The sequence below is a fragment of the Saccostrea echinata genome, unplaced genomic scaffold, assembly GCF_033153115.1.
Source record: "Saccostrea echinata isolate AGI-Se365-2 ecotype Australia unplaced genomic scaffold, CSIRO_AGI_Sech_v1 ptg000025l, whole genome shotgun sequence".
NCBI lineage: Eukaryota > Metazoa > Mollusca > Bivalvia > Ostreida > Ostreidae > Saccostrea > Saccostrea echinata.
The window spans coordinates 23097616-23120000 of record NW_026889774.1 but is presented as its reverse complement, the minus strand read 5'-3'; the positions used below and the strand labels follow the sequence as shown (position 1 = coordinate 23120000).

The following is a 22385-nucleotide window of genomic DNA, read 5'->3' as shown; positions in this document are numbered from 1 at the left end:
AAAAACTCTGGTGCATCCGTATCGGAGTTTATTTGCAAAATTTATTAATTTTTAAGTATAGATATGCTGATTCTGCTCCAGCCAAGAAGAAGCAATATTTCTTCAGAACATCTGATATGGTTGTGACTTCAAACAAAGCCATTTACAAAGAATTTTGTGCTCTACTAAAGGGGGCTTGGCTTTCACAAAGTTCAAAAAACTACAAAAAGATGCTTACATATGAATTTGACAAACATAAGCTTTATTTTTGTAAAGATTTAAAAAAAAATATTTTCCACCTGTATGTGCATCCAGGGCAAGGAGGAGACATTTAAGGTAACATGCAATCATAATTGTGCATAGTAGTATACCATACACAAGGACCAGCTAGGGTTCTCGCTAGAATCTGCTACCTTGATTCCTGGGACTCAAGGTTTCTGAAAAAGTTGAGTTCCATCTTTGATGCATCCCAGAAAAAATTATATTGAGTCCCAATTGAATTATTGCCAGAATGCTTGCACATTGAGAATAATTTTCTCTAGAACCATTTTTTTTTTTTTGAGAAAATTTTTGGCATTAAAATTGTTCTTTGTTTTGTAGAGAGCAATAATGTTGGTTTTTTTTTTCTTTAAAGTACCATTTTCGCACAGATAGTGTCAACAAAGTATCTAATAAGCACAATTATGATTGCATGTTACCTTAATTGTACAAAAATTAGCACACTCAAAATTTAGTCCCATCTTCAGAGATCATGAATTAATGCACTTGAGCCTTGAAAATGACAAGTATGAGTTTAAATCATGTTCCGGTATTAGCATGTACATAAATAAGTGGACATGTTACCTGAAGTTGCACATAATTTTGACATATTGTAGCTATTTTTGAGAAGTTTTGTAAATGTATTTCCTCTTTTTTCCTAGATAAAATTTTGAACCAAAATTGTGACTCCACCTTAACCTTGAGCACATTTTTGGCTTGGTGGTTCTAGAGAAAATTTTTTTTAAATGAAACCACCCAATGGCACCCATTTTCACAATTCTCCCCTTTTAAAAAGGAGCATGGCTTTCCATTTAAACAACCATAAATTCCCTAAAACCCAAAAATGCTGGTAACTTTGTTGAAATTGTTTAAAGATCCTCTAAAGAGAAAATAAAACCAGATGTCTCTGATGAGAATGAACATGTAGCTCTACTGGTTTGAATTCAGAATCTATTTGTATATGTATTTCATGAGCATGTAAATTATGATAAAACCTTTATAAGGAAGTTCATAGTGTGACTATATTTTCGTTTCAGCATAATCTTCAGCAGTATGATAACATTGTTATTTTTGGAGTCCAGAGTATGGTTAGTATTGTTTATTATTTTTTTTTTATCTCTGAACATTTTCCTTCTTTCTGCTTCACCTGTGGAGCCTGTTGAACAGATGGAGATCACTATGTTTGGAGTAGGCATACTTTCAGTGGTCACCTGCATGTTCCCTTAACTCTAGTTTTCTATGTAATTATATAATAGGTTTAATATGGACAAATCAGAAAATGGACATTTCTTGTTAAGGTTATTAATTTTTAGTGATTTTGGGGATAACTGATTAGTTTCTCGGCCAATATATGTGAATAAATTTATATTTGGACATTTATTTTAGCATTGCCATGGCCATTTTTAATTATGCCAAAATTAAAATTTCACTTAGTTCCTGTTACATGTATATGGTATATCTACACATTGAATATTCCACACCTGTCACATAGAAGACCTTTTATGTATTGGCATCATTATGAAAAAAATTGTTTTTCTGTTTATAGATGAAGGAGCTTGAGAAGAAAATTATTGCAGAAAGTAAGGATGATGTGAGAGTTGTTGCCTGTAGATTTCCTCTACCAAATATTGAACCAGAGGCAGAAATAGGAACTGGTGTGGACACAGTTTGGCTTTATAAAATACCCAAAACGTGATTCTCATCTTTATTAACAAAATCTGTTTTTGTCAGCTATGAATGTGATAGCAATGTTTGAGTTCATTTTTAAGTGCAGTATGTGTATGTTCTTTGTGAGTTATAGAACTGTACTCAGTATATTAACCTTAGAAGTGTGGTAAATGTGTCAGAAGCATGTAATATGACTTAAAATCTGACAGGTATCTGCCTCCAGGAAGATTATTAGTTTTTGTGGGTGTAAAGTGGATTGGAAAGTTAGCCACACCTTAAACACTGCATTATGTGACGGTTTCCGGATAACAATATCAATGTGAAGAGAAATTTGAGAACTACATCAGGGTTACAACACAGTTTTTTAGGGGTCACGTTTCCTTACATTGACTAGGATTAACCTGGATGTACTAAAGAAGAGCTCGTATTCTAAATTAAGTATAGCAAATGTCATTCATTCAAGTGTGAGATACTGACAGAAATTAATCCAACCTTTGGAATAAAATCCTGAGTGTCCAAAGTATTAAGATCTAAAAAAAGAAAAAGCAATATTTGCTATATAAAATGGAATCATGATTTTTGTTATATTTTTCTTAATATTTACAATAAACAATATTTTTGAACAAATAGTGTTCATGCTTACATAATTTGCATCATGATAATGAATCTATTTATTATAGTAGATTACAATAAATTATTACATTTTCAACACTGAAATACTGTGATTTATTTATTGAATAAAAGTGGTATCCTCTTACAGTGTGAAAGGATGCCAAAATGATATTCTGTCACAGTGTGAAAGTAAGTAAAAAATAATTTCTGGCCTGAGACTAAAATCGCCAATTTCTTCCCAAATATGTTGCTAAAATCCATGTTACAATGTTTTCAATATCACAACTGCTAAGCTATGACGTCTCAACTGCTCAATTATGATGTCACAGCTTATAACACTGTGTTAAGAAAAGACAGAGGCAAAGGGAAAATCAAAGAAAATGTAATAAACAGAAAATTCAAGGTTTTGTAGTTGGATATGGAATTTATTTCACTCATGAGACAGAATTTTTTAATATTTTCACTCCTGCTTCGCACTCCTGAAATCAAAAAAAAAAAAAAAATCCTGTCCCACTTGTGAAATAGATTTCATGTCCAACCACAAAACATTGAATATCCTCTATATCATTCATTTTTAGGTCAGCTGAGTCACTCAGGTGTTGCTATCTGTTTTTGTATGTCTGTTTGTGTTGTGGGTAAACTTATTTTCACTTTGGACCAAATCCAATCAAACTTGCCACAAAGTATCCTTGGGTGAAGGGGATTCAAGTTTGTTCCAGTGAAGGGCAGTGCCCCCTTCCAAGGGGAGATAATCAAGAAAAGGCAAAATTAAGGTGGTGTCATTTTAAAAAAAATCTGAAGAAGAACCACAGGGTAAAAAGATTTGAAACTTATGAAAGTTTCCTGACATAGTATAGATTCAAGTTTGTTCAGATCATGGCCCTGGGGGTAGGGTGGGGTCACAATAAGCAATTAAATTTTTCCATGGAAATATATAGGAAAAATCTACAAAAATCCTCTTAAGAACAGCAAAGCCATGATAAGTCATATTTATATGGAAGCATCGGATTCAAGTTTGTGCAAATCATGGCCCTTGGGGGTAGAGTGGGGCCACAGAAAAGGGTCAAAGTTTACATGGAAATATATAAGAAGAATTTTTTTAAAATCTGAAGAAGAACGGCAGGGCCATTATTAGTCATATTGATATGGAAGCACCATCAGGTGGTGCAGATTCAAGTTTGTTCAGGTCATGGCCCCTGGGGATAGTGTGGTATATATTAGTTCCCTTTTGAGATCCAAAGTTCAAAGTTAAAAATTTATACATTGCAGAAAATGATTTTCAGATGATAAGTTCTTTTTTGAGCCTTCAATAAATCCAAAGTTGATGACTCTCTTACTTGAGAAAGATCCCCTATTAAATGAATTTAAGGCCAAAAGATGAAAGGTCAAGGTCAATCCTTAATTCTTTTCCTTCTCCATCAGCATTTTTAGCTCACCTAAGCCAAAAACTCACATGAGCTTTTCTGATCACATTGTTTGTTCGTCTGTTAACTTTTCACAATTTCGACTTCTTCTCAAGAACCACCGGTTCAATTTCAAACAAAATTGTCATAAAGTATCATTGGAAGAAGGGGATTCAGATTTGTTCAAATGAAGGACAATGTCCCCTTCCAAGGAGAGATAATCAAGAAATAGTGAAAATAGATTTAATAGCATCTTTAAAAAAAATTCTAGAACCACTGAGCCAGAAAAAATGAAACTTATGAGAAAGCTTCATTACACAGTGTAGATTCAAGTTCGTTCAAATCATGGCCAGTGGGGATAGGTTGAGGCCACAAGAGGAGATCAAATTTTTACATAGGAATATATAGGAAAAATCTTTACAATTTGATCTTCCTCTAATGAATAGCAAAGCTATTACTTGTCATATTGATATGCAAGCATCCTTTAGTAGTTTAGATTCAAGTTTGTGCAGATCAGGGCCCTCGGGAATAGGTGGAGGCTACAATAGCTGATCAGAGTTTTACAAGGGAGAGTATATAGAAAGAGATCTCTTAAAGAGTTGCAAGACAACACTAAGTTATATTAATAAGCAAAACATACACAGTTTGTGTGGAATCACACTAAATCATATGAATAATTGATACATTCCCAAGTTGTTCAAAATTATTTTATTTTAGATTATGAACCATCGGGTTAGGTTGGGCTGAAAAAATTTTTTAAAAATCCAAATTTTACATGTGTACAGGAAAAATAGAACAACATTAACAGGGTCATGTTGATTTTTTTTAAAAGTCTGATGATGAAGAACAGCAGGGGCAAAGTGACTCAGGTAAACATTGTAGGCCATAGGTTTTTTATTTAATTATACCACACACTTGTTTTTTCCTTAAGTGGATATTCCTAATAAGCTTGTTTATAATTAACTTGTAAGAGTTATCTCTCTTACCAGATTGTCAATAAAATCTTATCTGTAAAATTTTACTATGTTTACACTGAAGGAAGAAAGAGTACCAAAATTTTAGTATGATTGCTCATTTTTATATATAAATACAATATCTAGTCAGTTAAATATGCTCGCCAAGTTAAAATATGAAGATTAAGCAGATATTAACATTATTACCCTGCAATTAGTATTTAAAATCAATTATCTGTGCCAGCATTCAAACCACAGGGTGGGGCCAAGTTAGTCCTATACTTAAAATACATTATATCAACGAAAATCCTCTCTTATGAAGGGCATCTTCTATGTACACTGTCTGCTTGATTGTAATTTTTTACCAAAATTGGGAAATTCGTGGCCCCTGGGGTTATTGTTCATGTCCTAGGGTGTGCTTAGTTGGACAAATATTGAAATACTTTGCAACTTTAAAATTCTTCTCACATTAATTAACATTACACATTTATTGACTGGGTTCAAGGGCAACATGCGTTTTGTCGGAAGAACCAAACTGTTTGCCTGAGGCCGCATTTTGCCCGAGAACACAGTCAATAAATGTTTTGTTATACCTTTCATTTATTTATTATTATTATTTTTTTTTTTTAACATGTATACATGTATGTCGAACACCAAAGAATGCAAATGAGATTTAGCTGACCCCGCCCATTGTGTGACGTAAGCAGTCCAACATCTCATCGACAAGTCCAATATCTTGCATCGATTTTTTTTATGACCGCTCAGCAAAACATTGGAAATGTTAGACTTTTATTATTATTATTGATTCATTATAGGAACAATTTTTTAAAGGTATAACAATAGCAGGTATCTAGTGATTCCATGATTATAATAAACACTTGGAAATGCATTATACTTTTGAAATTCTTCTCCTCTACCCTTGGAAAGGCAGACAAATTTACCATGATTAAAATAAACACTTAGCTCTCTCTCATGTTGTAAATTTTGAATTTACCGGGTGGCAGTAAATACAAAATTTACAACATGACAACTATTTACTGCCTCCTGGTAAATTCAAAATTTACGACATGACATCTTTTCCAGTATTGTGAAATCCATGCCCTGAAGCCCATGGTTCATGCTCCATGGTAGGGCTAAGTTAGTCATTTAACTGTTTGTCATATGTTTGATAATAATTTACACTAGCCCTCTACCAAAGTTCATGGCACATTGCCTATGTTCAGGCTCTAGGGTGGGGCTAAATTGGTCATATATTGAGAGTACTTCTTTGAAAATCTTCTTCATTTACTCATAGACCATCAGGCAAAATGTTTACATGATTTTAATGAGCATCTAAGCACTATATATAAAATTATAAAAATTCTCTGGATATAGCTAGGCCCCCAGAGTGGTATTACCGGTAAGTTAGTCATTTATTGAATGGATTGTACAGTGTATCTTATTTTTTTACTCCTGAACTAGTAGGAGACAGTGTTACACAAATATGATATAGAATGTATAAAATGTTTGTCACATGAGTCCAGACTTCGAGTTTTGGGTGGGGCCAAAAGCCTTAGCTTGATTGATTGATTGATTGTATGTTGTTTTACGTCCCGTTCGAGAATTTTTCACTCAATGACATATAGAGATGTCACCATTTACCGGTGAAGGGCTTCAAAATTCAAACCAGACTCCGTTGCAAAATGAACAAACTACGTTGTAAAACGAACGATCACCAATGCAAAACCAATAGTCGGTCACTGAATTGACGCTAGATGGCGTGCAAAAAAAGAACAGTCATAATCTGAATTAACGCTAGATGGTGCGATCGAGAGTCTGTAAATTATGGAAAGCCATATACATGTATATCTAATTATGTATAATTAGAATTTTTTAGAAGCCTTTGAGATCCATATCTTTGCACTGCTTATGAATTAGTATTATTATATACATGAACATATTTTAAATTAAAAATAAATGTAATTTGATTTAGAGTGCTTTCTTTCTTCAGTTCTTTCTTTTCTTTCTTTCTTTTTTTTTTTGTCTTCAAACACATTTAACACAATAGATGGATTATTTCTGCATTTCAAACTTTGTAGGATTCAGGAAAGACGATCTCTCACAAAATTCCTTGTCAAATAAAAATAGATTATAAAATGTTAAAAAAAAAGATCTAAAATAAGATTTTCTTTTATTTTGTTCACGGGTTCAGCTCATGATATTTGACAGTTTTATTTTTTTTAATCTATGATGAAGTGGGGAAAAAGTACGAGGGAAAAGTGAGAAAATAAAAACGTGCGTTGTTTATGACGTCAATTCTCTGTTACCAATGCCGCATTTGGGCCAAAAGTCTCATGAGTCACATATACCGGTGAAGGGCAAAGTCACATATGCCGGTGAAGGGCTTCAAATTTAGACCTTTACTCGGCACTCAGGGCCATTGAACAGTGAGGGTTCTTTATCGTGTCACATACGCGTGACATGGGCATGGCCATAGGCACTAAGGGGGGGGGGGGGTTCCCCCAATAATTTTGCCGATATATAGAGTTCTATAGAAAATATAGATACTATATGCTTGTGCCCCCTCAATAAAAACGTCTGATGACCTTTTTTTTTTTTTTTTTTTTTTTTGTTTGTCAAGGAATTTTTGGTAGTTGATAGTGCCCCCTCTACTGAAGATGTATGGCTGTGCCCCCCAAACGGCTGAAATTGCTTCCTACGGGCCTGATGGGGCCTCGGTTTCTAAGGTCTCATCCGAAGGACCCGCAACTTTTCACTTCAAAGTGCTGAGCGCTTGGCGAAGGAACAGTTGCTACCTATTTTTTTATCGACTTAGGCCATGGTTCGAACACGCGACCTTCGATCCGATCACGTAGCGATCGACAACTGTAATTTAATGAAATAGTGTTAAACCAAGTACAGGCTAAAGTGCTCTAATTTACTTAAAATTCATATGAGAAAAGCACAAAATGAGAATTGCCATTTCCTCCGGGTGAATTTCATGTGAGAAGAGCACATTCGTAAACCTCGCATAAATTCTTGTGAAACACTTCAGTAGCAGCATTATATTGTAAATTGTGTTTCATTTCAGACGTTAAAAAAACCTGAAAAATCTATTTGGGTGAGGGGGACTAGAAGTCACTTTCCGGGGGGGGGGGGGGGCAAGTCACTTTCTTAAGTCAATTTTCTCCAGATACATGGCTCTCAAAAAATCTCATTGTACCATTTAACAGAAATGCGTGTTTCCTAGTTGGTCCAAGGTCATTTTTTCGTTACTTTATATAGAAATTCGTTACTTTATATAGACTTTCAAAATACCGGGGGGGGGGGGGGGGGGGGGTCCGAACACTCATTACACTGTAACTTTTTTTGTAACCTTAATGATTCTCATCCTAGATATTGCGGGTATATCTTTTACACACTGTTTTAATATACACCAAATAAAGTGACCTTTTGTATGTTATTTATTCCTCAAAAATCTGCTTACGCACGATTAGTGGGTTTGACTTCACCATACGAAATTAATGGTTACAATTTGCGCATACAGTACGAGTGCAAACAATCAATGTAATATTTCAAAGAAAACACAATAACAAAAAAAATATCAATAATAATATTAAGAGACTGGAAAGATTGAAAAAGATACGACAAAGACTGTGGAATCATCAGTGTTCGTGGGGGTCCAATGTTCGTGGATTTCGTGGGTCACCCTTATCCCCGAATTTACATCCTCACCAGGCGAGGACCCAGGAATTTTTTCCGGGGGGGGGGGGGGAGGTCCACCCCAGTCCAAAAAAATTTCAAACCCAAAATTTCTTGACAAGCAAAAAAAAAAAAAGGCATTTCCCAAACGTGAAAAACACCTATTTCGTGGTGGTGATGGGGGGATCCACGTTTTCCGGGGGGGGGGTCCAAAGCCATTTTTTATTTGCTTCAGTATATATTTTAAATAACTCTGCAAATTCGGGGGGGGGGGCGGACCCCCTCCCCCATCTAGATCCGCGCATGCCCACGAACAATTATTTTGCCAACATATTTGAATCTTCTGTATATATACGAGTTACCTAGTGAGTACAGAATTACGTCCCCACGAACCAACAACATATTGCTTGCCCATTGAATGACCCCCCACGAATTAAAATGATTCCACAGTATTCTTTTTCTTCTTATTTTCAACGTAACACGAACGATATAAAAATATGATAGAGTGTATAAAGTGCAGGCTTCACGTACTTCAATCAAAGAGTTACATTAATGTATTTCCTTATTATGAAACTCAGAATATCATCACACGCTTGCGGTGTCCGCGGTGAATTTATGTTGTTGCACCAGTTTTTTGGCTGAAACTCTTGTCACAGATGGATATGGTGAAAACCCACACCAAATACTTTTATAAAATTAACTCCGTAATTTTAGCACTTGTCAGTATCGTCTGACATTCTTAGGACACGAAAACTATTAGTAAACACGTTGGTTTCTTTTATTTTGAGTTCCTAGAACACTAGTTGCACAGACCTTTCACAACCCATGTAGGCGAAACTTTCTAACGTGGGCAACGTGGAATGTAGATGTACCTGGAACGTCCCAGCGCACGTGTTGATTTTTGAAATTGTCTTTGGCCATGCAGATACAAAATTTTTAACGATCATTTGAATTTTAATTAGGTTAACTGGTGCGCGTGTTTAGTTTTACGTTTATTAATTGATTTTTTTTGTGTGAGATCAACATGATCTCGTACGATATTATTTATAAATAGTATTAATACTGACCACGCAAATTAAGAAACGTTGCACTGAAAGCCTTTGTCATCGAAGAGTATGTCCTCAGCTAACATTTCTGTAAAGAAAGTTCTTTATATATATACGCAATTAAAGAATCTGAAAACAGTGTAAAGATCGTTAAATTGGTATTAACGAGAAGTCAGTGTGCGACTGAATTGTAAGCTACTCTACAGCAATAGATAATTAAATAGCTTGAAAATTTCTTCTAACTGTAACACTTATTCATAATGCAAGTCATTTATCTAAAATTGTTTATATCAAATTTAAGTACACTCTATTTTTATGAAATTCTAAGAGAAATATATCGAAAATAGTAAAATAGTAAAATGAAAGAATGAAGTGCATTTGATTTGAATTCGGCAGGAATCTTGGCGCACTTGAAAATTTGTGATCGTTGATCCGCAATCTAATTAGAATTAGATGTTCCGAATCCGCTATCGCTTCTCAGACGGTAGCGGATTCGGAACATCTAATTTCAATTAGATTGGTTGATCCGCCACATTTGACTTTTTTTTTGCTTTATCGGGATCCTGTGATAAAGGAAATGGACATATTTTCCAGATATTGAAATTTGACTTGCTAAAATATGCTTTGAGATATGGCTAGTTGAGTCATTTGGTAAAAAAATGTACGACTGTTACATTATTTTTTACTTTTTATACCTCGTCATGAATATGGCCGGGGCATATAGTGTTTGTCATGTCCGTCCCTCATCCCTTCTGTCACATTTTGCGTTTGACCCTGTTTCAAAGATACCATGCAAGATATTTTTATCAAACTTCATATGCTGATATATATTGATTAGAGCTATTCAACTGCATCAACATTTTTTACCCTGACATTTCCTTTGACCCTGACCTCACTTTTCAAACAAATGCATGTAGCTCAGTTTCAAAGAAACTATTCAAGATATTTTTATCAAACTTCATATGCTGATATAAATTGAGATCTATTGAACTGCATTAACATTTTTTGCCGCTGATCTTTCCTTTAACCTTGACCTTTCTAAAAATTGTGTTTAGCTCTGTTCAGAGAAACTATTCAAGATATTTTTACCAAATCTTATATGGTGATACATATTGATGAAAGCTATTCAACTGCATCAACATTTTTTGACCTTGCCTTTCCTTTGACCCTGACCTCATTTTTTTTTTTTTAAATGTGTTTAGCTCAGTTTCAAATAAACTATTCTATACTTTTATCAAACCTCACATGTTTGTTCATATTGATGAAATCTATTCAACTGCATCAACATTTTTTAACTTGACCTTGACCTAACTTTTCAAAAATTTGTGATTAGCTCAGTTTCAAAGAAACTATTCATATTTTGTTTATACATACTGACGAGAGCTATTCAACTGCATCAACATTTTTTTACCTTGACCTTTCCTTTGACCTTGACCTCACTTTTCTCAATTTTGTGTTTAGTTCAGTTCTAAAAAAAATCAAGATATTTTTATTAAACTTCATATGCTGATACATTTTCATGAGTGCTATTGACCTACATTTTTTTCACATTGACCTTCCCTTGGCATCACTTTTCTTATATTTGCAGTTAGCTCAGTTTCAAAGAAACTATTCAAGATATTTTTATGTATGCTTACGCACTGATACATAATTTGGTGAGAATTTTATCAAATGTGTCCATTTTTTTTTACCTCGACCTTTGAATTTACTATTTATTGTGTCTAAAACTCAGCTTTAAACAGTTTCATTAAATTCATACACTGATATAATTTTCATGTTGCATTACTAATGAACCCTGGTCGGTGCATTCATTCCTAATTTAAAGTTAAATTTGTTATTTCTGGGTCAACTCTTCACGGTTTAAAATTGTTTAAGTGCATTTTAACTAAGCGAAAACAGTAAACATTTCTTAAATATGGAGAGAATTCGACGACAAAGAAACTATAAAAAAGATGACCCCACCCCAAATCATTAATTGTTATTTTAAGGAAACTCTAAACACTAATGAAAAATGCTTTTTGGACTTTGAGAAAAATATATCATATAAAGGTGCACATGTTCGGTGTATCTAGTTAATTTTCAACATAGAGTACCTGCCTTATTTCTGCAGAAAAAATGTACAAAGACGATGAACTATTTGTGAACAGAAATCACTGTTGTGTACTTGCATCGGGAAAATTAATGGAAATAATGTATTCAATTACTTAATCTTGGTCTAACATAACATTACGAATACTTTAATTCATAAGAAATTGTATCATTACCTGTAGATTCCCATTTATTCTATTTTCATTCTAAGGGCAGATCACTCTTACTCAATAAAACTACCGTACAAATATAACTCTTTAGTGTGCAGTGTTTAGAGCTTCCTTAATACCCAAATATAGTTTGTTACGGCGATTGCACGGTTTATTCCCACCTAGCCAAAATTCTGAATTTCTTATTCCCATCCAGCCAAAATTGTGATTTTCACACCTGAGTGGTCACTTGTGTATAGTCTGTTTTAGATTGATTACCTGTAATTTTCACCTGAGATGTATATATCTATTTATTTACTAATATATATTATTGGAAATAAATTTAAAAAATAATAATAATAAAAAGAAAAATATGTAAATAAATAAATAAATAAATAAATAAATAAATTAATTAATAAAAATATATATAGAAATATTTAGGAAATAATTAATTTTGTTATTCATCAATCATTGATTATATTTTGTATAAAGTTTTTGCAGAAAATAATTATTGCTAATTAGTAAGTAATCAAACCAGAGACTAAAATAACATTTAGAGATTGAATAAACAACAGTCCCCTGTGATGTTTTCCTAAGTTCTGTATCTATTTTGTTTAACAGATAATTGATGTAATTTATGTATCCAGAAGGAATATAAGGCTAGAGTTTTTTTATTTTATGTTTAACGGGAAGCGCCGACCCAATTTTTTCAAAATACCGAAAAAAAATAAAAGAGGTCCATCTCACTTTTATTTTTAAAATACCCGCCGACTGTGTCATATATTGACGGTTTGAAATAAAATCGGGTTTGTTGTACACCATAATTTTAATAAATCATGTAAACGTTTGACAAAGCTTACGTTAATCAAATTCTTGTACGAGCGTCTTGCTGATTATGATATCGTAACCAGTTTAAAGAACTAGTTTATCGCACTTTTCGCGGGTTCTATCAACAGATCAACAAGCAAAAATGCCATTTCAAGACATTTATAGATAAAAATGACGAGATAGTAATATTAAATCCATTGACGATAAAGAGAAAAAAAGATTCTGAGATCGGAATGAAGGCATCAACAACCTAAATACACTAGATGCACACTGAACCATCTTGTGTCTAAAGAGTTGGGGGTAAGTTTTTTGACGTCTTAATAAACTTTCTGTTAAAATTGTTCGATGGTTAACATTTTTTGATACGTTTTTTGTTTCTTTTAAAGATGTTTACATTGTATATTTAATTTGATCACATAACAAATTGAGGTAAAATTCGCGGTAAAATTTAGTTTTACAATGAATTATGTTTAACTATATCAGGGACATAAAATTACGATTAAAATATTTTAGATACAAGTCCATGTCTGCTTGGTTGAATTAAATGAGGTCAGGATTCCAACAAAATTACGATTGGAAAAGAATATTTAAAACTAACACTGACAAGTGACAGCTAATTGGAATTGCACACATTATCCTGTGGAAAGGTAGAGATAGAAAGAATTAAGTCAACAAATTGTCCAATTTAATATTTTTAATGCAAATTGAACAAAGACCAAAATTATTATATTTATAATATAAGAAATGTGTTATTATCAAAAACTCTTAAAAAATGTTTTGTATCTTCATTTAGAAAAGAAAATAATCTCATGTAAATACTGTTTTTTATCTTCGACTTTCTAACTACTACATGTATTTGGTAATATTAATAATGTATCTTAAAGGAACAATGCATTTTTTGTGCAGTTTGATTTCTTGGTGGAGACCCAACCATTTGTGAAGAGTTCAGAAGACTTCCAAGATGACTGCTGTTTTTCGTGAAATAATTTCAGCTGACAAATTTCCATTCTGAACCTCAAGAATGTGTTAGTCCTATACTAGGAATGCATTGTCAAGTTAGCTATCAACCCCATATCTTTCTCCAAACTTCTGTTTAATCATAATATATGTAGCTTAAAACATTTTTTATCATTACTTTTATAAATTTTATACTGTATGAGATGACCAAACGAAGACATCTATAAATTTTTAAGCAGTGTGGATTTTTCTGTATCCAACATTATTGTTGCTATATAATAATTTAAACTGTAAATTTTATTGTTTTGCTTTCATACTAGAATTTACAAATGTAATTAACCACAGTAGGATGACACATGCATATAGTTAGGAGTTTTATCTTTTTATCCATATTTGAAATCCAAATAAATGATAAACAAAATTTTATTGTGTTTTCTTTCATTTTTCAACATTCTATAAAAAAAAAAATTCATACCATTTTTGGGTTTTATTTTTTATATGGTCTCGACTCGACAAATTTTGAACTTTTTATTTTTATTTTATTTCGTCCCCTCGACCCGACTTTTTCTTAAAAATTCCCGTTAAACAGAAAATAAAAAAACTCTGGCCTAATTGATATTAAATTAGTCTGAAATCCTAGGATAAAAGCAATTATTGTTCATTAAATGCTCTTTCCTTACTTATTCTAAAGAAAAAAAGATCCTCTGTATCTTTTTGTTAAGTATGGCGAACGTGCAAGTACGGGTGGATTTTCTGGAGAATGGAAGGGGAGGTTTCTTCCTTCTTCATGGTGGTTTCAAGTACTCCATCAGAACAAGATACAATGACAGAATCTACTGGAGATGTATTGACAGACAGTGTCCAGCTTCATTAACAACATCTGAAAACATCGTGGTGAAGTTTGGCAGACCACACAACCATGAGGACAACTATATTGGACTAGCAGCCGAATCCTTCATCGGTGGTGTGAAGAAGAGGTGCAGAGAAGAGGCAACACCAATCCCCACCATCTATGATGAAGAGTTAGGAGGATTGCGCAACACCGAATGTGATGACTCAGTGGTGGATATGATCAGGAACATTCCAACATTCCAGGCCTGTAAGTCATCTTTGTATAGGAACCGGGCTAAGACAACTCCAAAGCTGCCTACTTCACAGGAGGAGATCAACCTCAACGGACCATGGACATGCACTTCAGCTGGAGAAAGGTTCCTCCTCTGTGATGACACTGATGCCCAAGGAAACCGTATCCTGATATTTTCTACCGACTCCAATATACAACACTTGTGTGCAGCAGACACAGTTTTCAGTGATGGAACATTTTATTCGTGCACCAGATTCTTCACCCAACTGTACACACTGCATGCCAATGTGAACGGAACTATGTTTCCCCCCGTATTTGGACTTCTACCCAACAAGAGTGAGGGCACTTACAATCGTTTCCTAGTGCTTCTGAAGGATGCAGTTAGTGACCGACAGTCTGTGTTAACTCCTGAACATTGGTTACTGGACTTCGAAATCGCCGCACGGAATGCAGTTCATGGAAACTTCCCTAGGACATCTATCAAGGGGTGTTTTTTTCACTACACCCAGTGTATATGGAGGAAAGTCCAGTCATCTGGATTAACCACACAATTCCGGGAGGATGAAGATTTCCATCGTCTGGTAAGAAGAGCTGCTGTTCTTCCTTTAGTTCCTGAGCATCAAGTGGAAAATGTATGGTTTGAGGCGCTAGAGGACAATGACAATGATAACCAAGATGTCTTGCGCTTCAAAGACTATGTTACAGAGACTTGGGTCGAAGGCCATCTGATGACCTGGAACCATTTTGACAATGAAGGGCCAAGGACAACAAATGCAGTGGAAGGATGGCATCATAAATTCAACAGGATGTGTCGACGCCCCCATCCAAATTTGTTCATGTTTGTTCAGTTGATTCAGAAGGAACAGGCAGCCAATGAAGCCAAGATGATTCAGCTAGCTGCTGGTGGTGTTGTCCGTCCCAAGAAAAGAAAATATCGACAATTAGACCGTCGCATTCAGGACTTAAAGGAAAGACTACGCCAAGGACATATCCGATTAATGGACTATGCAGATGCTGCATCCCATCTACTGCATTTGGAGTGATGTGTCTTTGGGTTCACATAAAATGTGTTTTGACTGTATGGTACTCTACATGTTAATTTATGTCATTGCGCCGTAAAAGTATGATTTACTTGAATGTTATGATGGTGACTGTTATGATGCTTTTATGTATTGGATATGTATTGGATATGAACATTATTTATCAGAATGATTATATTTATGTAAGAATGGCTTCTTTTGCATTCCTGTCAATGTAACTAATCATCTTACAACAGAGTTAAGATGTCAAACATATAATTAAAAAAAACCCATTTATTTCACATCAATTCAAAATATTTTAAAAAATAAATAAATAAATAATTTTAAATCATTCATAATACTGGTCATTCTAAAACAGACTATATGTTACCTGTAATTAATTTCTTTTGTTCTCTCCCTCTCCTTACCTGTACACCATTCCCACCTAGCCAAAACCAGTCACCTGTATAAATTTCAGAATTTTGGCTAAGTGGGAAGACACCGATTGCACAGTGGTGTATGTTATCTGTGCAAGACGGTGAGAAATCTTTTAAAGTGATTCGATCCTCGTACGGAGCATTTTTTAGTCATTTATCAGTTTGATTTTGATTGTGTTGTATTGAGATTGAAAGTATCCCCCCCCCCCCCCCCCCACTGAAACTTAAATACATTTTCATTTAACTATACCCATATGCATTACCTTTTAGTTGCTTAATAATTATGTGAAGTGGAAAGTGCTATGATATCGTGACTATTGAAATAATTAGACTTAAAGATATCCGCTCCTCAGCCAGGAAGGATAACTCTGAAATTTAATTTAAAAAGTCTCAAATTGAAGCTTGAAACTGATTTTTTTTTTCTTGCAACAACTCACAGTTTTATGCATCTCAGTGGATTCAAGGTTCTTGAAGTCTTAGTAACGGTCTTGTAAAAAGTTGACATTTGTGCCCCATAAAAGTATAAAAATAAATACATTTTTAGAGAAATCGAATTTTCTTTAATCTGGCCTTAGATACCAATGTTAATTAGCATGATATGCATTTAGAAGTGATCTATGATGTTTTGCGATGATAGTAAATTTAAAGCTTTTAACAGAATATATTATATAGCAATTGAAGTAAAAAGAAAAACTAAAGAACCATATAGGTATTTTTAAACAAGAGGCCCAAGGGCCTTAATGGCCACCTGAGTACAATACAACAATATAGAGGATCCATAAACTGATAAATGAAGCTTTGTTGCCCAAAAGCAAGAAAAATAGTATGATAAGCATCAACAAAATAATTGGTCTAGTATCTACCTGCCCCCCCCCCCCTCCCATTTATCACTATTACCATGCAGACTATTAACAAAATGTCTATTTTTTAACCCCATATCATTACTTCTCATATTGGCCTCTCTTGGCCTTTGAAGAACATTTAAAAAGATAAGTTATTTTTGTTTCATTTTTATTCATCTATCATTTCCGAGTCATTAAAACTATGAAAGTACTTTTTGTATTATACAATAAATATTCTTGCATAATTCTCTTATTCTATTAAGCTTTCAAATACATTATTTACATTGATTAATTATCAAAGGTGAATGGCAAAGGGGAATAACTTTGCTCAGCAGAATACAAGTTAATAGAGCCCTGGCCAGGGCCAGAACACTTGACTAAATGGTCCAGGTGTTCAAAATTCTAAGCAATTCTTAGATATTGCATATATAAGGGATATGCAATATCCCTTGCATATTAAAACTTTTACTCTGTTTGTCTCGAACATCCCCAGAAGCATAGAAGATTTTCAAAGAAATGCATTTTCACTAAATAAATAAAGCCCAATCCTTGCACCAGAACATCTGACCCATTGGCCATGAACTCACAATTGTGGAAGAAGCACCCTTGCTCTTCATAACTATACACTTGTTTCTTTACTTTATAACCAGTAGAAGAAAAAAACATTTTGAAAAATATTATGCATTTTTACTATATAATCAATAGAGCCCCCCCCCCCCTCTCTCCAGAACCCCTGACCCAGGGGCCATGAATTTCACGATTTTGGAAGAGGCATTCTTCCTTATCATAGCCATGCACTGAAGATTTTGAAAGAATTTGTGCCTTTTCCCTATATAATAAATACAGCCCCGCCCAAACACCAGAACCCCTGACCCAGGGGCCATGAAATTCATAATTTCTGAGGAGGCAACCATGCTCATCATAACTATGTACTTTGTTTATTTAATATCCAGGAGCAGAGAAGAAGATTTTCAAAGAATTAATGCATTTTCACAATATAATTAATACATGTAGAACCCCGCCCTAACACCAGAACCCCTGACCCTGGGGCCATGAAATTTACAATTTTGAAAGAGGCACTCTTGCTCATTACATTTATGTACTAAGTTAGTTTATTTAATACCCAGGAGCAGAGAAGAAGATTTTCAAAGAATTAATGTATTTTCACTATATAATCAATAGAGCCCCACCCTAGCACCAGAACCCTGCCCCTGAGGCCATTAATTTCAAAATTCAAAATAGAGGGCTCAATGCAAATTACAATCATGCCACAGTTTGATTGCTTGATGTATAGGAGTAAGGAAGATGATTTTTAAAGATTGCATTAATTTTGGCGGTTTTAGCCCCACCACTCAGGCCCCAGGGGAACAGGGACCATGAAATGCAATTTTCTCCAGATGCCTGGATACCTGTAGTTTTTTAATTCTTAAATATATTTGTTGATCAATTTTTAATAGGAAAATGCATAGCTGGAGTTTTTATTCGCATTTCATAAAAATTATTTTAGATTTGATAATGTTCCCTATATAATATGCGTAATTTTAATGATGAACTTTGAAGAATTATCGTGGATAAATAAACATCGAGAATTAAGAGACATTTTCAATTACTCAACTCCCAATTTTCAGAACCTGAGGGTCGGACTACCTTAAATGTTACGATTTTTTGACAATCATTTTCAATGTTTCGTAAATTGTGTCGTCAGCCGACGAAATTAAATCACCTGCTTGACTGTACATTAAAACTATGAATGATTCGTACACGTCATTCCGGAATACTAGTAGTAATAGTACATGCCATATACGTCCATCTTCTTTGCTTTTTTAGTAAAAAAAAAAAGTGAAAGTTAAAAGTTGTAAGGAGCTTTGTATTTGCTTTGCCTATACAACTTATGAAATTTGTATTTAGCACTTTAACATTTAGAGCTTTGGTCTATTGTGGTGAATCAAAGACTTATTTATTAAAAATCCACCAAAAATCTGCGTAGTTTCTGCAAAAATAACTTTATGATCACTTCTGACTATTGATAAATGCGTACATTAAAGAAAGATGGACATTTTGTGAGGCCAATATTCGATAACCACAAAAAAGGTCTAGAAGATTAATATCTGTTGACCTCCTATTTCGTCTTCTAGATTTTAAAATTTTCCTTGTGTCATTAGACTGTAAAAAAAAAAATCCGATAAAGATTTGTAATATTTCAGGGCCGTCGGCAAGTTTTTGAAAAGGGGGTGTGAGGGGAATATCCTCTCCTCAAAGTCAGGATTTAAAAAAAAAAGTACCTTTTTGGTAGGTTCTGGTGCGTTCTTGAAGTACTTTCATCACATATTAAATTAACAAAAGAAAACAGCATTATTTCAAACAGATAAATAAAGACTTTATTTTGTTTCAAACTGTTCTATTTTTTAAGCCCCCCCCCCCTTTAGGATACCCGGCGGTCGCGCTTAACTTATCTTTTCTTCAACTGCATGCAGTTTCAAGATAGAATAGTAATTAAAAAATATTAAACGATTTTTTATTTCCTATTTTCCTCCCTCTGACAATCTGGAATCTATTTCCTCGAACTGCACGACCGCGCCGTCTCCCGCTCAATTGACATTTTCTTTCCCGGGCGTTCGAATTGATTTTTTAAGGAACTCTTCGTATGAGACAATGTGTACTACCCATCCGGGTGATCATTAAGCTTATTGCAAAATACAACACAAAGGCAGAGATATAGGCCAGGAATGTATGTGTACCATTGCCGCACTTGAGAGAACCCAGGCTGATAACGTCTGTTTCACGTTTTATGTATCGATTTCCGTTAGGTCAATGCTTCTGATTCAGAAAATTTTTGATCGATATTTTTTCTCTGTATGTAAACGAATGTCAACTTTTGTTTTATAACCTTAATTATATACATTGTCAGAAGTCCGTTGACCGTTTTGCTCACTGTTAAGATATCACAATGATTGAGCAGAATTAATGTTCAATATTTCTTTGTTTTGTAATCATACTTGAGAAAGACCTTAGCCAGACAGGGTAACAGAATAAAGAGGACTCAATCAACTATACGCAAAAGAGACTTAAGGATGTTCAAACTCTTTGAACTACCAAGGTTAAACATTAATGTTTTGTACTCAAACATTAATGTTTATAGCCAAACTACCAAAGTTTATGGCTAAACTAGCTGAAACAGATATCATTCATTTTAAAAGATCGGTCGAACGTTTCTTAGCAGGTTGATAAACCAAATATGCGTCACCGTTTTATTGGTAATGTTTTGTGTTAAAGGCTAAAGTTATTGAGTAATTTTCATTTTTTACACTTCCTGTAAGATGGTAGCTTACCAGTTGGTACGTTTGAAATGTAAAATAAGGATATCCGATCCTCGGTTATGAACGGTAACTCCTAAATCTTTTATTTAATTTCAAAATTCTCAAAATGAAGCTTGAAATTGAAATATTTTCTTGCAACAATTTTTTTTATGCATCTCAATATGATTCAAAGCTGTTTGAAGCCTCAGAAATGACGTTATAAAAAGTTGATATTTGTACCCCACAAAAGTACAAAAATAAATTCATTTTTAGAGATCAATTTCCTTTAATCTAGCATTAGATCCGAATGTTTTTTGGGTTTTTTTTTTTTAGCAAGATATGAAATTAGAAGTGATCTGGGATGTCTTGCAATAACAACATTAATTTTTTACACTATGCATTTTATAACAATTGAAGTAAACAGAAGAACTAAAATACTGTACATAAGTGTGCAAAACATGCAATTTTCTCCAAATGCCTGGATACCTATAATTTTGAATCCAAAAATATATTTGTTGATAAGTTTTCATTTAGAAAATCCATAGCTGATGCTTTTATTCGCATTTACTGAAAATATATTTGAGATTTGATAATTTTCCCTATATAACATGATTAACTTTACTTATGAACTTTGAAGAAATACCATGGGTAAATACACGTTATTTTGTGAAATCCGAGACATTTTTGTGAGTATTTTCAAATACTGAAAAGCTGATTTTCTAAACCTGCGGATCGGACTACCTTAAAATCCTTGCATCTTAAAAAGAACAAGCAGCTTTACCTGCAAATAACAAAAAAGTAACTCGTGAAGTCTTTCAAAAAGCTTTTTTTTTTTCTTTAAATAGTTTCATTCAATTACAAATGAAATGACAATGATACGAGGTAACCGCCGTTCCAATAAGGCGGGAAAACAATGAATAACAAGTAACAACAATGAAAAACTGCATCTTCCCTATTCATGTCTAAAATAATTATATGGATACATTCTGAACCGGATCTGAATGCCTTAATATACATTAAGAAACCTGTTTTAAAAATAGCTTAGGATTTTTTTTTAATTATACATCTGGAAGGGGAGGGGGGGGGGGGGTTGTCAGTGTCAAGAATACCGGTATTTCAAACATGAATAAGGAAAATGCAGTAGAGTTTCTAGCTATCTCCATTATACGAAATCATCACAGCACTTACACTAAGCATTAAATATCACCGAAAGAATCAGACATAACAAGCATTCAACTTTCTATAGTACTCAATTCAGAGGCTCAATTTACAGAATCTATGATTTAAATGTTGCCAAATTCACAACCATTAATATTACCTTTCCCAAATATCTAGCTGCCTATCAAAAGTTATTCATACACTTTTAAAATCTAAAATTGAAAAAAAAAATGCATACAGTGTTTCAAGGATTTTATCAAAGGCGTTTACCTCAGGGAAAAAAACTGTTTGTTTTTTTTTTGTTTTTTGTTTTGACATAAAAGAAATATACCCCCAATTTTCTGGGTTTTTTTTCTATCGTAATAAATTTAGGCATTTTAAAGACCTTTCCCAAAATACATCTAATGTATATAAAAAAAAAATAAAGTAAGAAAATCGTAGCCTCAAAATAAGCTTATATGCCTTTAAAAAGATCTTTATTTGTGGGAAAATAAAGACATAATCAATGAAAACGTCTATTTCCAGCTTTTTTTTTGACTGTACAATTGTTGACTGTCTTCACGAGTCAAAGTTGTGCAAATTACAGAAATGGAATGTTATACCTCTGATGTACGTATAAGGAGAAGCCATGTTTAATGTAGTAATGAAAATGGGGGGATGATTACTGAATGTTTGCGTAGAAAAAATTGTTTATCCTCCTATGAAAATATCACAGAAATGATATATCAAATTGTCAAAACATCGTTATGCTAAAAAACATGAATTTGTCATTTAAAAAAAAAATGTACATATGACCTTTTTCACGATTCTAAAACATTTGTAATATATATAATATATAAATATGTTTAAAATGTTAACAATTCTATTATAACAAAGAATGCAATTTTGAAGGATCTTGTTCAATAAAAGTTTGATCCATGTTATTCA

General features: G+C 33.6%; 3 protein-coding genes and 1 long non-coding RNA gene across 5 annotated transcripts in view; all 4 read left to right on the top strand.

The window, feature by feature from the left end:
- The window catches only part of LOC133192726 (ATP synthase subunit C lysine N-methyltransferase-like), a 10711-nt gene extending 8169 nt beyond the window's left edge, over positions 1-2542 (top strand). For both annotated transcript variants that reach the window (XM_061328730.1, XM_061328729.1), the window contains exons 5-6: positions 1275-1325; positions 1784-2542. In XM_061328730.1, the coding sequence (XP_061184714.1) occupies positions 1275-1325; positions 1784-1933 (201 nt within the window). In that variant the 3' untranslated portion in view covers positions 1934-2542. The remainder of the gene's footprint in view (positions 1-1274; positions 1326-1783) is intronic.
- Positions 1-22385, top strand: part of LOC133192203 (glycerol kinase-like) — a 419267-nt gene that overhangs the window by 35849 nt on the left and 361033 nt on the right. The gene's annotated exons all lie outside the window — the stretch shown is intronic.
- Positions 12814-13656, top strand: LOC133192725 (uncharacterized). The gene is made up of 3 exons (XR_009721859.1): positions 12814-12965; positions 13179-13312; positions 13572-13656. It is a non-coding gene; the product is annotated as an uncharacterized LOC133192725 (long non-coding RNA).
- LOC133192724 (uncharacterized) lies at positions 14355-15756 on the top strand. The gene has a single exon (XM_061328727.1). The coding sequence runs from the start codon at positions 14691-14693 to the stop codon at positions 15747-15749; it is 1059 nt and encodes a 352-aa protein (XP_061184711.1). The 5' UTR covers positions 14355-14690; the 3' UTR covers positions 15750-15756.